This window comes from Sus scrofa, chromosome 14 (assembly GCF_000003025.6).
Source record: "Sus scrofa isolate TJ Tabasco breed Duroc chromosome 14, Sscrofa11.1, whole genome shotgun sequence".
NCBI lineage: Eukaryota > Metazoa > Chordata > Mammalia > Artiodactyla > Suidae > Sus > Sus scrofa.
Window position 1 is genome coordinate 36,092,909 of NC_010456.5, and position 12,832 is coordinate 36,105,740.

At 36.8% G+C, this 12,832-nt stretch overlaps 1 protein-coding gene across 9 annotated transcripts in view; it reads left to right on the top strand.

Moving 5' to 3' along the window:
- The window catches only part of MED13L (mediator complex subunit 13 like), a 322,734-nt gene that overhangs the window by 31,075 nt on the left and 278,827 nt on the right, over window positions 1-12,832 (top strand). For 8 of the 9 annotated variants that reach the window (XM_021073127.1, XM_021073122.1, XM_021073120.1 and 5 more), the window contains exon 2: window positions 8,474-8,711. Coding sequence is in view for 4 of the 9 variants with exons in the window: in XM_021073122.1 (XP_020928781.1) it covers window positions 8,474-8,711 (238 nt within the window). In the remaining 5 variants the exon portion in view is untranslated. Of the gene's footprint in view, window positions 1-179; window positions 1,889-8,473; window positions 8,712-12,832 lie in introns of those variants that run through there. The other variant, XM_021073125.1, reaches the window with a different exon arrangement.

A 12,832-nucleotide genomic window follows, 5' to 3' on the forward strand; every position in this document is an offset into this window, starting at 1 on the left:
ATCAGGGTGGGTGGACTCTTTAGTTGGGGAAACTCTCATGTCATTATATTGAGGTCTTTTCTCTTGAGCTGGTCAGATTTCCCAGAGACCTTGCAAGCATCCTTTCTGGTGGATGAAAGATGGACTGAGGGAGTGCTTTGGAGAGGAGGTTTTTTTTTTTTTTTTTTTTTTCCTCTTCTGGCTGCCCCTTGGCATATGGATGGAGTTCCTGGGCCAGGGATCACATCCAAGCTGCAGTTGTGACCTAAGCTGCAACACACTGTGCTGAGCTGGGGATTGAACCTGCATCCCAGTGGTCACAAGATGCTGACAATCTCGTTGTGCCACAGCTAGAGGATGATTTTCGATTTATATTCTGTACATGCTCACCTGATGGACTGATTTCACTCTGGTTTCCTGCCTTCACTTGTGCCAGTCCAGATACCCTGTGTTTTACTGGCCTCAGAGAATACCCTTCCATTGATTTGCTGGTATAAAATATGATAGTCAGTGGGGAAGTTACCTTGGTTCTGAGTGCCTTCTAAGCAGACTTTCAACCAGTTTTCCTTATTTGATCACCTCTCTGCCTTTCTACTTCCACAGGAAACGGTTGAGTCCTCCATACCCATGGGTTCTGCAGCTGTGGATTCAACCAACTGCAGGCCAAAAATATTTGGAAAAAAAATTCCAGAAAGTTTCAAAAAGCAGAACTTGAATTTGTTGTGCACTTCCAACTACTTACATAGCATTTACATTGTTTTAGGTATTATATAAGTGATCCAGAGATTACTTAAAGTTTGTGCCTTGGTTATATGCAAATTCTACACTGTTTTATTTACAGGACATGAGTATCCACGGATTTTGGTATTTGTGGGGTTCCTGGAACCAACCCCATAGATACTGAAGGATGCCTTCACCTTTATTTATAATTAATTCTATGTAAATTGGGTTGTAGCTTTTCTTTCTCCATAGCTAAGATTGCTTTCTTTGATATTATAAGTCTCTTGAACTCTTGAGCATTTACATCTTAGCTTTCAAAATCTGAATGTGCTCATCTCTTCTACTATCCAACATTGTGATTTTGTGATTTAAAAAAAAAATAAGACAAACAAAACTTTTTTTTTTTTTTTGAGGGGTTTAAAAGAGAGCAAAAGCAGATGTTTGTGTTGACTCTGTCATCTTTACCTGCAGCTAATTAGTTATGCTTTAACAGACATTTTCTATTATCCTGACTTTGTTCCTTCCTGTGATTTGAGTTGAGAGGTGACTTAATGTGTGTTAGCTATATTTCTCCTGCCTACTAGAGTAGTAATTCTATCACAGGAGGAAGTAAGATGAGGCCAACTTGGAATTTCCTGGTGTATTCATGTTAGTCCCAAATGATCACTGCTGCCTTCTTTATATACCATCCTAGAATCCTGCCCAGGGTTGATATTAAGCTAATTGTTCTGTAGTTTTAAAAGTCTTTCATTCAACTGTTTCTTGAAAATTCAGACGTCTCCTGGCAGCTCTCCTATTTTATAAGGGTTGGGTCTCATTTACAAGCTGGCCTTGATGAGTGGAATGTAATTAACCTTGGCTGGGTGACTCATTCATAATATCTAGATCAACTATATCACTTTATAGGATAGGGGGCTGAGGTGCTCTGAGATGGAGATTTACTGATAACATTTAGATAAATAGTTGAAAAACCAGGACTTGAACCTAGATCTCCTGACCTCCAACCAGTGTTCTTTCTGTGATACCACACTCTGGGTTCATTCTTTTTTTTTTTTTTTTTTTTAGGCCTTGACTGTGGCATGCAGAATTTCCTGGGTCAGAGATTGAACCCAAGCCACAGCAGTGACAACACTGCGTCCTTAACCGCCAGGCCACCAAGAAACTTCTGAGTTCATTCTTAGCAACTCATGTTAGTTTTACTCTATTCCATGACCTCTGAATAATAAAATTTTAACTTTGGAGAGCTACATTGAAAATGTATCAGCTCCTTTCTTGTGTATAATACCTAGAAAATAGTATATTAAGAATCAATATAAATTTTCTTTAAATACATTCATGCCATAAGAAAGTACATTTATTTTGATTTTGTTGTAATCTATGTAATTAGAACCATTTTGAATTGAAGTTGTGTTTAGACCAAGGGAGTCTCTGCCGGTAAGTTCAATTCCTTAAGGACCCTGACTACCTCTACAATAGACACCAGCCATTGCTGAGAAAATTTCCTTCCAGTCTTTCTTGCTATTATAATAGTTATTTTCTTGGTTTGTTACACATATCCTCTAAAAATTAGTTTGTGTGGATATAGTCTTATAGTGGTAAAAGAAGGCATATAATTATCCTAGTGAAATAAGTCTCTTCTGTTAATGTGATGGTGTAGTGGGCAGTATACTAGTTTTCTTCATACCTCAGGAAGAGTAAAGAAAGATTCATGAACTTTCTTAAATTAGAAAGTATGCGCATGAGATCTTGTCATTTCTAAATTGAGTTGATGACAGTTTCTTTGTACTATTTTAAAATCATCTAGGGCTAATTTTTACCATTAGCCCTCTGAAGCAGCATGGCAGAGTGGAAAGAGTTTATGCTTTAAATTCAGTTATGCCTTAAATCCATTTATATTTGGGATCTGCCGTTTGCTACCTGTGTGGTTATGGGAGAGTTATTTAGCCTTTCTGAGTCTTAATTTCTTTAGCTGTCTGTGAAAATTAGAAATTATTTATGAAGACCCTAGTATGGTGCCCGGTATTAAGTAGATGATGAATAAATGATGATGGTTGTGGTCATTATTTTATCTATATGCTTGCCTGGTTTTTTCCTTTTGTGTGTACGTGTATGATGTTTTTGTTTTTGCCACACTTGCGGCATGTGAAAATTCCCAGGTCAGGGATTGACCAGAGCCGCTGCAGTGACAATGCCAGATCCTTAACCCACTGTGCCACAAGGGAAATCTATCCTTGTATGTTTTAGTTTATTTTGTGATTATATCTTTTAAAGTTCAGGTAATCTTTTTTTTTTTTTTTGGTCTTTTTAGGGCTGGACCTGCGGCATATGGAAGTTCCCAGGCTAGGTGTGGAAATGGAGCTGGAGCTGCTGCCATACACCCTATCCACAGCAATGCAGGATCTGAGCCACGTCTGAGACCTATACCACAGCCTACTCCAACACCAAATCCTTAAGCCACTGAGCTAGGCGAGGAGGGATCAAACCCGAATCCTCATGGATGCTAGTTGGGTTCATTATTACCGAGCCATGATGGGAACTCCTAAAGTTCATGTAATCTTAAACTTAAATATGGATTGTTCATCTTTGACAGTGAGAACTAATGGGATTTTGGGGATAATTTGCATCTGGAAATACATACATATATATATATATATATATATATATATATTTTTTTTTTTTTTTTTTAGGGTTGCACCCCTAGCATATGGAAGTTTCCAGGCTAGGGGTCAAATCAGAGCTGCAGCCACAGCAACGTGGGACCCGACTTGCATCTGCAATCTACACCACAGCTCGTGACAATATGGATCCCCAACCCACTGAGCGAGGCCAGAGCTCAAACCTACATCCCCATGGATACTAGTTGGGTTTTTAACCCGCTGAGCCACAATGGGAATTCCTCATCTGGACGTGTTATTTAAAAGGGTTATTTGAAGAATTTTGAGTCTTGGAAATAGGCATTTGTCAGAAATTGGGTCTACAGGAGTTCCCTTTGTGGCCCAGTGCTTAACGAACCTGACTAGTGTCCTTGAGGATTCAGGTTCGATCCCTAGCCTTGTTTAGCACAGTGGGTTAAGGATATGGCATTGCCGTGAGCTGTGGGGTAGGTTGCAGATGCACCTCGGATCTGGCGTCACTGTGGCTATGGCACGGGCTGCCAGCTAGAGCTCCAGTTTGACCCCTAGCCTGAGAACCTCTATATGCTGTGAGCGTGGCCCTAAAAAGCAAAAAAAAAGAAATTCGGTCTACAGAACTTTGTGTTGAATTGATTTTTAACTATAAACATGATCATGGTATGTGATGACATATTTTAATAGTATAATTGAAGATACATCCATGATAGGAACTTTTTTCTTGGACAGAATGTTTCAGTTATTTTTCCTCTTATCAAATATTAATTCAAAATTTAAAGCTGAGTCTTTGAACATTCATTTTACACTTAGTTATCTCTGTTATGTTAGGCTTGAATGGTGTTTCATTGTTAATGTTTTCCAATGAAGGCTGGTATAATAATATTTAGTTTTAGCTTTTAAGGTAAGGGGATATATTGTTTTTAAATAATTGGACTTTTTTTAGTTCTTTTGGCTGAATTAGTTATGAAGAGATTAAGTTGATGTTTATATCACCTGCATTTGTATCGTATCACTTGCTAGAACAACTCCATAAAAATATAGAACAGGTGGCAGCAGCTTCCTTTTACCATTGAATCCATAGAAGCATTGATAAGCAGTTAGTGGACATCCTAGGATTAGGAAACCATTCTCTGAATCAAAGCCAAATATTTTGTCTGCTGAACCATGCTGGGTGTTATAGGTGAAAGTATTCTAGTGAGTAAGTTGCTGTTCGTTGATTTTTCTTGGGGACTGACTCACCTGATGTTTAAATCTCTGAATGCATTTTAATTTTCGAAACTTTGAGATGTGGTTAATAATGTGTTAGTGATTCATATTTATTGGTGTATTTTGTTCTCCCTCTTCTTTTCCTCCCCTTACTTCCCCCCAGGATAAGCACTGAACACTAGGTGGTAATAAGAAAAATTAGTCTTTTAACTTTGCTGATTGCAGCTGCTGCAATTTAGTTTTTTTAATTTAATTTCCTTTGATATTTGTTCAAAAAATGATCTTAGCCTTTCTGGTTAAAATACACACTTACACATACAGCTTTTATTTGAAGAAAGGAACTGGTATAATAGGATGTGAATAGACAACTAGAGAGAAATAGTACCACTACACTTACTACTCTAATGGTAACAGTATTGTTTATATTTTTGCCATGTGCCAGGCACCATCCTGAGCACTTTCCATGTATACTAACTCATTTAATCAACTCTGAATATCATTATTCTTATTTTACCAGTAAAGCAACTGAGAAACAAAGATTAAATAATTTGCTAGGTACTTAACCGTTCTCAAGTATGGAGCTGGGAATCAAACCCAGGAGGACTGGTCCTAGGTTATACTTCCGATCAAATATATGATAATGATTTTCTCTAAGTAGGAGGAGAACTACCATTTAGCACAAGGACATACCATTTTATTAAACTGGCAGATTTTTTGTTTTAAATTTTATTTTATGGCTGTACCCACAGCATATGGAAGTTCCCAGGCCAGGGTTGAGTCCTGAGCCACAGCTGTGACCTTTAACCCACTGTGCCAGGCCAGGGATTGAACCTGCCCCTCTGCAGTGATCCAAGCAAATTGGCAGATATTTTAAAGATGTACAGTTTGGGAGGAGATTATTTGTGTTGGCGAAACTACTAAAAAGAACTATGGTAGTGTTCATCCATAAGTCCTAAAATATTCATGTTCTTTGGTAATTCTCTATCAAGCAATCTCTCCTCAGGAAATAATCAGGAAAATGACAATGTTCAAGGATGTTCAGCAGTTATAATAGTGAAAAAAAGGAAGATTGTCCAGTTGTGGAATAAATTGTTTTCTCCACACAATAGAGTGAATAGTGAATAGAATATGAAAACATTAAGAATTGTTTTTCAAGAATAATTAGTAATTGGAGTTCCTTTTACAGCTCAGTGGAAACCAATCTGACTAGCATCCAGGATGCAGGTTTGATCCCTGGCCTTGCTCAGTGGGGTAAGGATCTGGTGTGACCATGAGCTGTGGCGTAGGTTGCAGACGTGGCTCGGATCCCGAGTTGCTGTGGCTGTGGTGTAGGCTGTCAGCTGTAGCTCTGATTTGACCCTTAGCCTGGGAACCTCCATGTGCTGCGGGTGCAGCCCTAAAAAGACAAAAGACTACAGCAACAAAAAAGAATAATTAGTAATACATAAAAACATTTTTAATAATTGAAAAAGCAGGGTATAAAATCATACAGTATGATCCAGCTTTAAAAATGTGTGTGGGGAATTCCATTGTGGCACAGCAGAAATGAACCCAACCAGTATCCATAAGGACTCCAGTTTGATTTTTGGCCTTGCTCAGTGGGTTAAGGATCCAGAGTTGCCATGAGCTGTGGTGTAAGTTGCAGATGTGGCTTGGATCCTGCATTGCTGTTGGCTTTGGTGTAGGCTGGCAGCTATAGCTACGATTCGACCCCTAGCCTGGGAACTTCATATGCCATGAGTGTGGCCCTAAAAAGAAAAAAAAAAAGTGTATGTACAGAAAAACAGAAAGACCATACAGTAAGATGCTATAATTATTTCTTCATTTCTCTTTCTGATCTTTTGTTGTTAGTATATAGAAATGCAAGAGATTTCTATGTATTAACTTTGTATCCTGAAACTTTACTAGAATTATTGATGAGCTCTAACAGTTTTCTGGTTGTGTCTTTGTGATTTTCTGTGTATACAGTATCATGTAATCTGCAAACAATGACAGTTTTACTTCTTTTTCCAAGTTGGATTCCTTTTATTTCTTTTCTTCTCTTATTAAAATGTTAATAATTATTTCTGATATGATTATGAAAAATAATTTTTTCTTGTATGATTTCTTTACTTTTCATTTATATTTATTTTTGAACTTTTTCATTGACCCCATGTAGCAGAGGAAACTAAGTGGCACAAAAGGGAAAGCCTAAATAATGCCAATAACAGCTTTTATTAAGAATATTCATTAAAGATCAGATTCCCATATCTCATAGTGTGAAAGGAAAAAAAATATAGTGAATTTCAGACAGTTTCAGTTTGAATATTATTCTTTTTGGAATCATTTTTCTGAAGTGAAGCTTTTTTTTGAGGGAGTGAAGAAAACATTTTTTCTTAGATGTGTTCATTATATTATTTTAGCACTTTAAGTTTGTTTCAGTTATGTTAGTAGAAGATATGGTTATTTTTCACCTTGTACTTGTTTTTTGAAAAACAACTTGTTGAAAAAAATTGCTGACTTGGTGGTGGGAAGGTGAGAAGGGAAAGTATTAAATGCAAGGGACACATAGACACTCTTTGGTACAGAATTATATTACAAATCAGTTTTACTATCAGTTTTGAATACATAGTTGTAGTTTATAGGTACTTAAGCAAAGAATTCAACTTTTGTATTGAAACACCTTTAAAGTTTAGTTCCTTTTATTTTTTTTGCTTTTTAGGTCTTTGCCTGTGGCACATGGAAGTTCCCAGGCTCGGCTGAATTAGAGCTGTGCTGCTGGCCTACACCACAGCCGTAGCAACACACGATCGGAGCCACATCTGTGACCTACACCATAGCTCCTGGCAAGGCCAAGGATCAAACCTATATCCTCATGGATACTAGTTGGATTCGTTTCCACCGAGCCACCGTGGGAACTCCCTGAAGTTTAGTTCCTTTTAAACATAAGATTTAGGAAATTTAAAAATACAAATCTATGTAACAGAACAAAAATACACAATCTGCTCTCAGCTGGTTTAAAGTTACCATGTTTTAAAATGTGTCTCAAAAACGAAAGACCTAGTAACTACATCAGAGAATTATTATGGAAGCAAAGCTTTTCTCAGTGATACATGTTAAATAACACGAAAAAGTTGCTGTTAATTTTCCATCAGTTTTTTTTGTTTTTCGTTTTTGTCTTTTTGCCATTTCTTGGGCCGCTCCCGCGGCATATGGAGGTTCCCAGGCTAGGGGTCCAACCGGAGCTGTAGCTGCCAGCCTACACCAGAGCCACAGCAACGTGGGATCTGAGCCACGTCTGCAGTCTACACCACAGCTCACGGCAATGCCGGATCCTTAACCCACTGAGCAAGGCCAGGGATCGAACCCACAACCTCATGGTTCCTAGTTGGATTCGTTAACCACTGAGCCACAACGGGAACTCCTCCATCAGTTTTATAAGCAGGTTATTTTGGTTTTCATTATGAAACACTATGGTACTGCATACTGTTGCCTTGATTAAAAAGGATTTAAACTGTAAATTCTGGATCAGAAAGAATTGAGGAAATTCTTTGAAAGAAATTATTTCAATTCTACAAGCATATTTATTAAACTCTTACCTGATTTCTAAATGTAATTTATGGATCAGATAAGGAATAATAATATTGGAAGTAGCTTTATATATAGGACTTTATAGTAAATGTTAGAATAAAAATGGTTCAACAGAAAATGATTATCTGTTTGCTGTATTTTGATTTAAGATAAAGAGCTATGTAGAAACGTAGGAAGAAATGAATTTTTTTTTCCAGCTTGAAAAATCAGGGATTGACATATGTTCCTTCCTCATTGAGAGAAATCTTACTATGTGAGGTATATTGTAAATACTTATTTTAGCAAATTTTCTTATCTGTATGAAAACCCGTTTTTAGTGTTAAGTGAAAAGAACAGTCAAAACTTCTGTAATTTTTTTTTTCCCCTAGGCTGAACTCACAGGAATCAAATGGCGTAGGTACAATTTTGGAGGGCATGGGGACTGTGGACCCATAATTTCAGCCCCGGCCCAAGATGATCCAATCCTGTTAAGTTTCATCCGCTGTCTGCAAGCCAACTTGCTGTGTGTATGGCGTCGTGATGTCAAACCAGATTGCAAAGAGTTGTGGATATTCTGGTGGGGAGACGAACCCAACCTAGTGGGTGTAATACATCATGAACTACAGGGTAAGTTTTTCTTTTTTTCTTTCTTTTTCTTAGAAATGGTTCACATTATATATTTTTGAACAGTGGTAAATTCTGAAAAGGTTATTAAGACTTGCTGAAAAGAAAAATCCAAGTGTTTAATGGCTGTGTCCAAAGAAACCCTTGTTCTTACCTGTCTTCTTTCCATCCCGTTTTTTTTTTTTTTTTTCCCTTCAGATTTTCTTGTCCTTTCCCAGTCATGCTAAGAATCAAAACCTTGTGAACCACTTTTATTAATGGAAAGTATAGTGTCCCTTGGGTGTTTGGGTTGGAATTCAGTCTAAGATCCACTGTTTTAAAATGATAGGGAAATGTGAGTAATTAGAAAGTCAGTGAAATGAACAGAATTGTTTTTTTTTTGGACTGTAGCTGTTACTGTTTATTGCCAGCTGAACTCTGGTGGAACATTGTAAAGTGATAATAGAAACTTAATGCAAGCCTTATTGGAGAAAATTATGAAATGACATTGGATAGTATTTTGAAGAAACATTTATGTAAAGCATCTACAGTGATTTTGGCATAGCCAGTTTTCTGGTGCTTTGTTCCTGTTTTGTATGTAATTAGGTGACTCCAGGAAATATTTGCTCCACTGTTGCCTACTTTTTAACATCAGATTATATCTGATATCTGTAAATTTTGAATTATTTTAGGAGTTTAATTATTCTGAGCTACATATTAGCTACTACCACAGATTTATAACCAGAGAAAATGTTATTGATATTTTTTGAATTTCTAGTAAAACTTTTTACCTCTTTACCTGAATATTTCCATCTAGTATGCTGAAGAATTTTTCTCAGTTAGGACTAATTCTGATCTTTAGTTACGTAGAGCATTAACTCTTTTTGACTTTGTCTCCTAGAGCCAATCATTATGTCTAAATCACTCTCATTTATTAATTTATTGTTGAAAATTTTCAGTAGTGTTTGAAATGTTTTATTACTTCATATGCTTAATTTTTTTTAAAGGAAGGAGTAAAACTAACTTTAGTGTATTTGAAGGTCTAATCCAAAGTGTTCAAATTTGCCTAAAGCATTTTCTGCCAACTTCTGCTTGATAACTTCTGAGCTTTTTTTGCAGGCCATTTTTTTTTTTTTTTTAAATCTGTGATATCTCCTGCCACAACAGGCAGAGGGCAGTAAACCACAGTGGACTAATTGAGCTGTTTATGATCCATTTGTTTAACTGAAACTTTTCTCCCATAGTTTTTAGAGTGTTTGGTTTATAAATATAAGAACCTATTCCAGCTAAGATTGTTTGCTTAGCTGACATGTCAGCAAAATTATGACTTACCAGAATTATATACAACTCAAAGCTTATTTCATGTAATTAGCAGTAAACTCAGGTAAAATTAGTTTTAAGCATCTGGTTTCTATTTAATCAGAATTTTTAAAATAAGATACCTCCTAAAATATACTTTATTTTATACTATATATTTATATTTGTCCATTTAAATATCAAAACATATCTTTTTGTTTTTAGAAATTTTTTTACACAGGTAATAGAGGAATATAGCATTTTTGTTTGTTTTAATTTCTTCTTCATTTTCCATGATTGTTTCTGATTCAATCTCCTTTGATTTCTCTACTACCTGTTTATTTTATTTTATTTTATTTATTTTATTTTATTTTTTTGTCTTTTTGCCTTTTTTAGGGACGCTCCCACGGCATATGGAAGTTCCCAGGCTAGGGGTTTAATCAGAGCTGTAGCCACCGGTCTACACCAGAGCCACAGCAACGCAGGATCCAAGCCAGTCTGCAACCTACACAACAGCTCATGGCAACGCCGGGTCGTTAACCCACTGAGCAAGGCCAGGGATCAAACCTTCAACCTCATGGTTCCTAGTCAGATTGGTTAACCACTGAGCCACGACGGGAACTCCTGTTTTATTTTGTTTTTGTCTTTATTTATTTATTTATTTTTGGTCATTTTCTTTTAGGGCCACACTCGTGGGATATGGAAGTTCCCAAGCTAGGGGTCTGATTGGAGCTGTAGCCACTGGCCTACACCACAGCCACAGCAACTCGGGATCCTTAACCCACTGAGCAAGGCCAGGGATCAAACCCAAGTCCTCATGGATGGTAGTCAGGTTTGTTAATCACTGAGCCATGACAGGAACTCCTCTACTACCTGTTGATCAAGGCTTAGGTTTTAAGTTTTTGGTCTGGTCTTTATTTGTTAGCAACACAAATCATTATTTGATAATGATGATGAAACCAAACCCAACTGTTATTTAGATTTATTTAGTTGATGTATAAAACTATTTATTGAGACTAACAAAGCATGTGATCATTGTTCTCAGAATTAACTTATTATATCATTTTTTTTTCTCATGGATTTTGTTAGCTAGTTAACAAAAAGATGTAGGCTGTTTAAATATTTTATGGTTGCTTTAGATGCATATGTAGATTTATTAGTGTATTAAGTGTTTTTGTAGTAAAGAATTAAGCAAAGATGAACTTCTTTTAAATTGTTTGTATAAATTAAAAAGATAACTACATTTTAATTAGGAAATTAGGAAAACAGAACTGCCAGAGGAAGAGAACGAAGAAACAGAAATCCTAAAGTCTAAAGCAGAGTTTTAATATTTGGTGTTTCTGTGTAAAAATGAAAATGGTATTATACTGTTTTGTAACTTAGTCCTTTTCATTTAACAGTTTCTTGTGAATGTTTTTTCACACAAGAATGATTACTTTTTACTTTTCTGTTGAGTTTGAAAACGATATTCTTTTGTGTGCTACCAGGGAAGTATTACAGTGAAGGAACAATCATAGCTTCATTAAGTACATCTACCCTTTTTAAGATGTTGATTTTGTGAAAGTTGTTAGATTGAAGCAAATGAAGTGTCTGTTTATGAAGGTAAAAGTGGTTGAAAGGGTAGTTTTATGTTTCAATCTAATAGAAATATTTGAAACCATTAGAAAAACTAATGGTGGAGTTCCCATCGTGGCGCAGTGGTTAACGAATCCGGCTAGGAACCATGAGGTTGCGGGTTCGGTCCCTGCGCTTGCTCAGTGGGTTAACAATCCGGCGTTGCCGTGAGCTGTGGTGTAGGTTGCAGACTGGCTTGGATCCTGCGTTGCTGTGGCTCTGGCGTAGGCCAGTGGCTACAGCTCCGACTGGACCCCTAGCCTGGGAACCTCCATATGCCGCGGAAGCGGCCCAAGAAATAGCAAAAAAAAAGAAAAACTAATGGTGTAAAGATAATTTTGTTTCAAGTGAGGGAAAATATGACTGGTAAAGCAATCATAAAGAATACTAAGGGAATGTTTTAATTGATTGTCACACAAATTGAGGGTATTTCACAATCTCTTTCATTCTCCAGTATATGAGTCATTTCATTTTGGCTAAAAATTTTAGCAGAAACCTTTAATTTTAAACATAATCACTACCATTATTTATGGCATTCTCTTTTTATAGGGATACATGTACCGTTCTTTTTTTTTTTTTTTTTTTTTTGGCTTTTTTTAGTGCTGTACATGAGGCATATGGAAGTTCCCAGCTTAAGGGTCGAATTGGAGCTACAGCTGCTGGCCTACACCACAGCCACAGCAATGTAAGATCTGAGCTGCATCTGAGACCTACACCACAGCTCATGGCAAAGCCGGATCCTTAACCCACCAAGCAAAGCCAGGAATTGAACCCCCATCCTCATGGATTGTAGGTGGGTTTGTTACCACTAAGCCATAAAAGGAACTCCTACTGTTCTTTAAAATGCTTTTTAGTTGTGTTATTAGGTATTTCCTTTTGTTTTTACGGTGTAGCCCAAATAGCATACTGCCAAGAAACCTCACAAAGCACCATCTTTGATTTAAATGTATAAAGTAATCCCTGCGGAAAGTGGATAATCCTGTAGGATACGCACACAGTTTTATATTGATTTTTTTTTGTTTAAGTGCTTAAAATATCTATGAAATAGTCTGCAAGAAGACTAAGACACATGTATAACCTGTTACTGTCAAATCTTGCGTGGGGAATTGCTGTTTATATTGTATGGCATAGTGGTTCAGAGGCTTGGGTTTTTTTCTTTTCCTTTTTGGTTTTTTTAGGGCCATACCCATGGTATACGGAAGATCCCAGGCTGGGGGTCGAATTGGAGCTTGAGC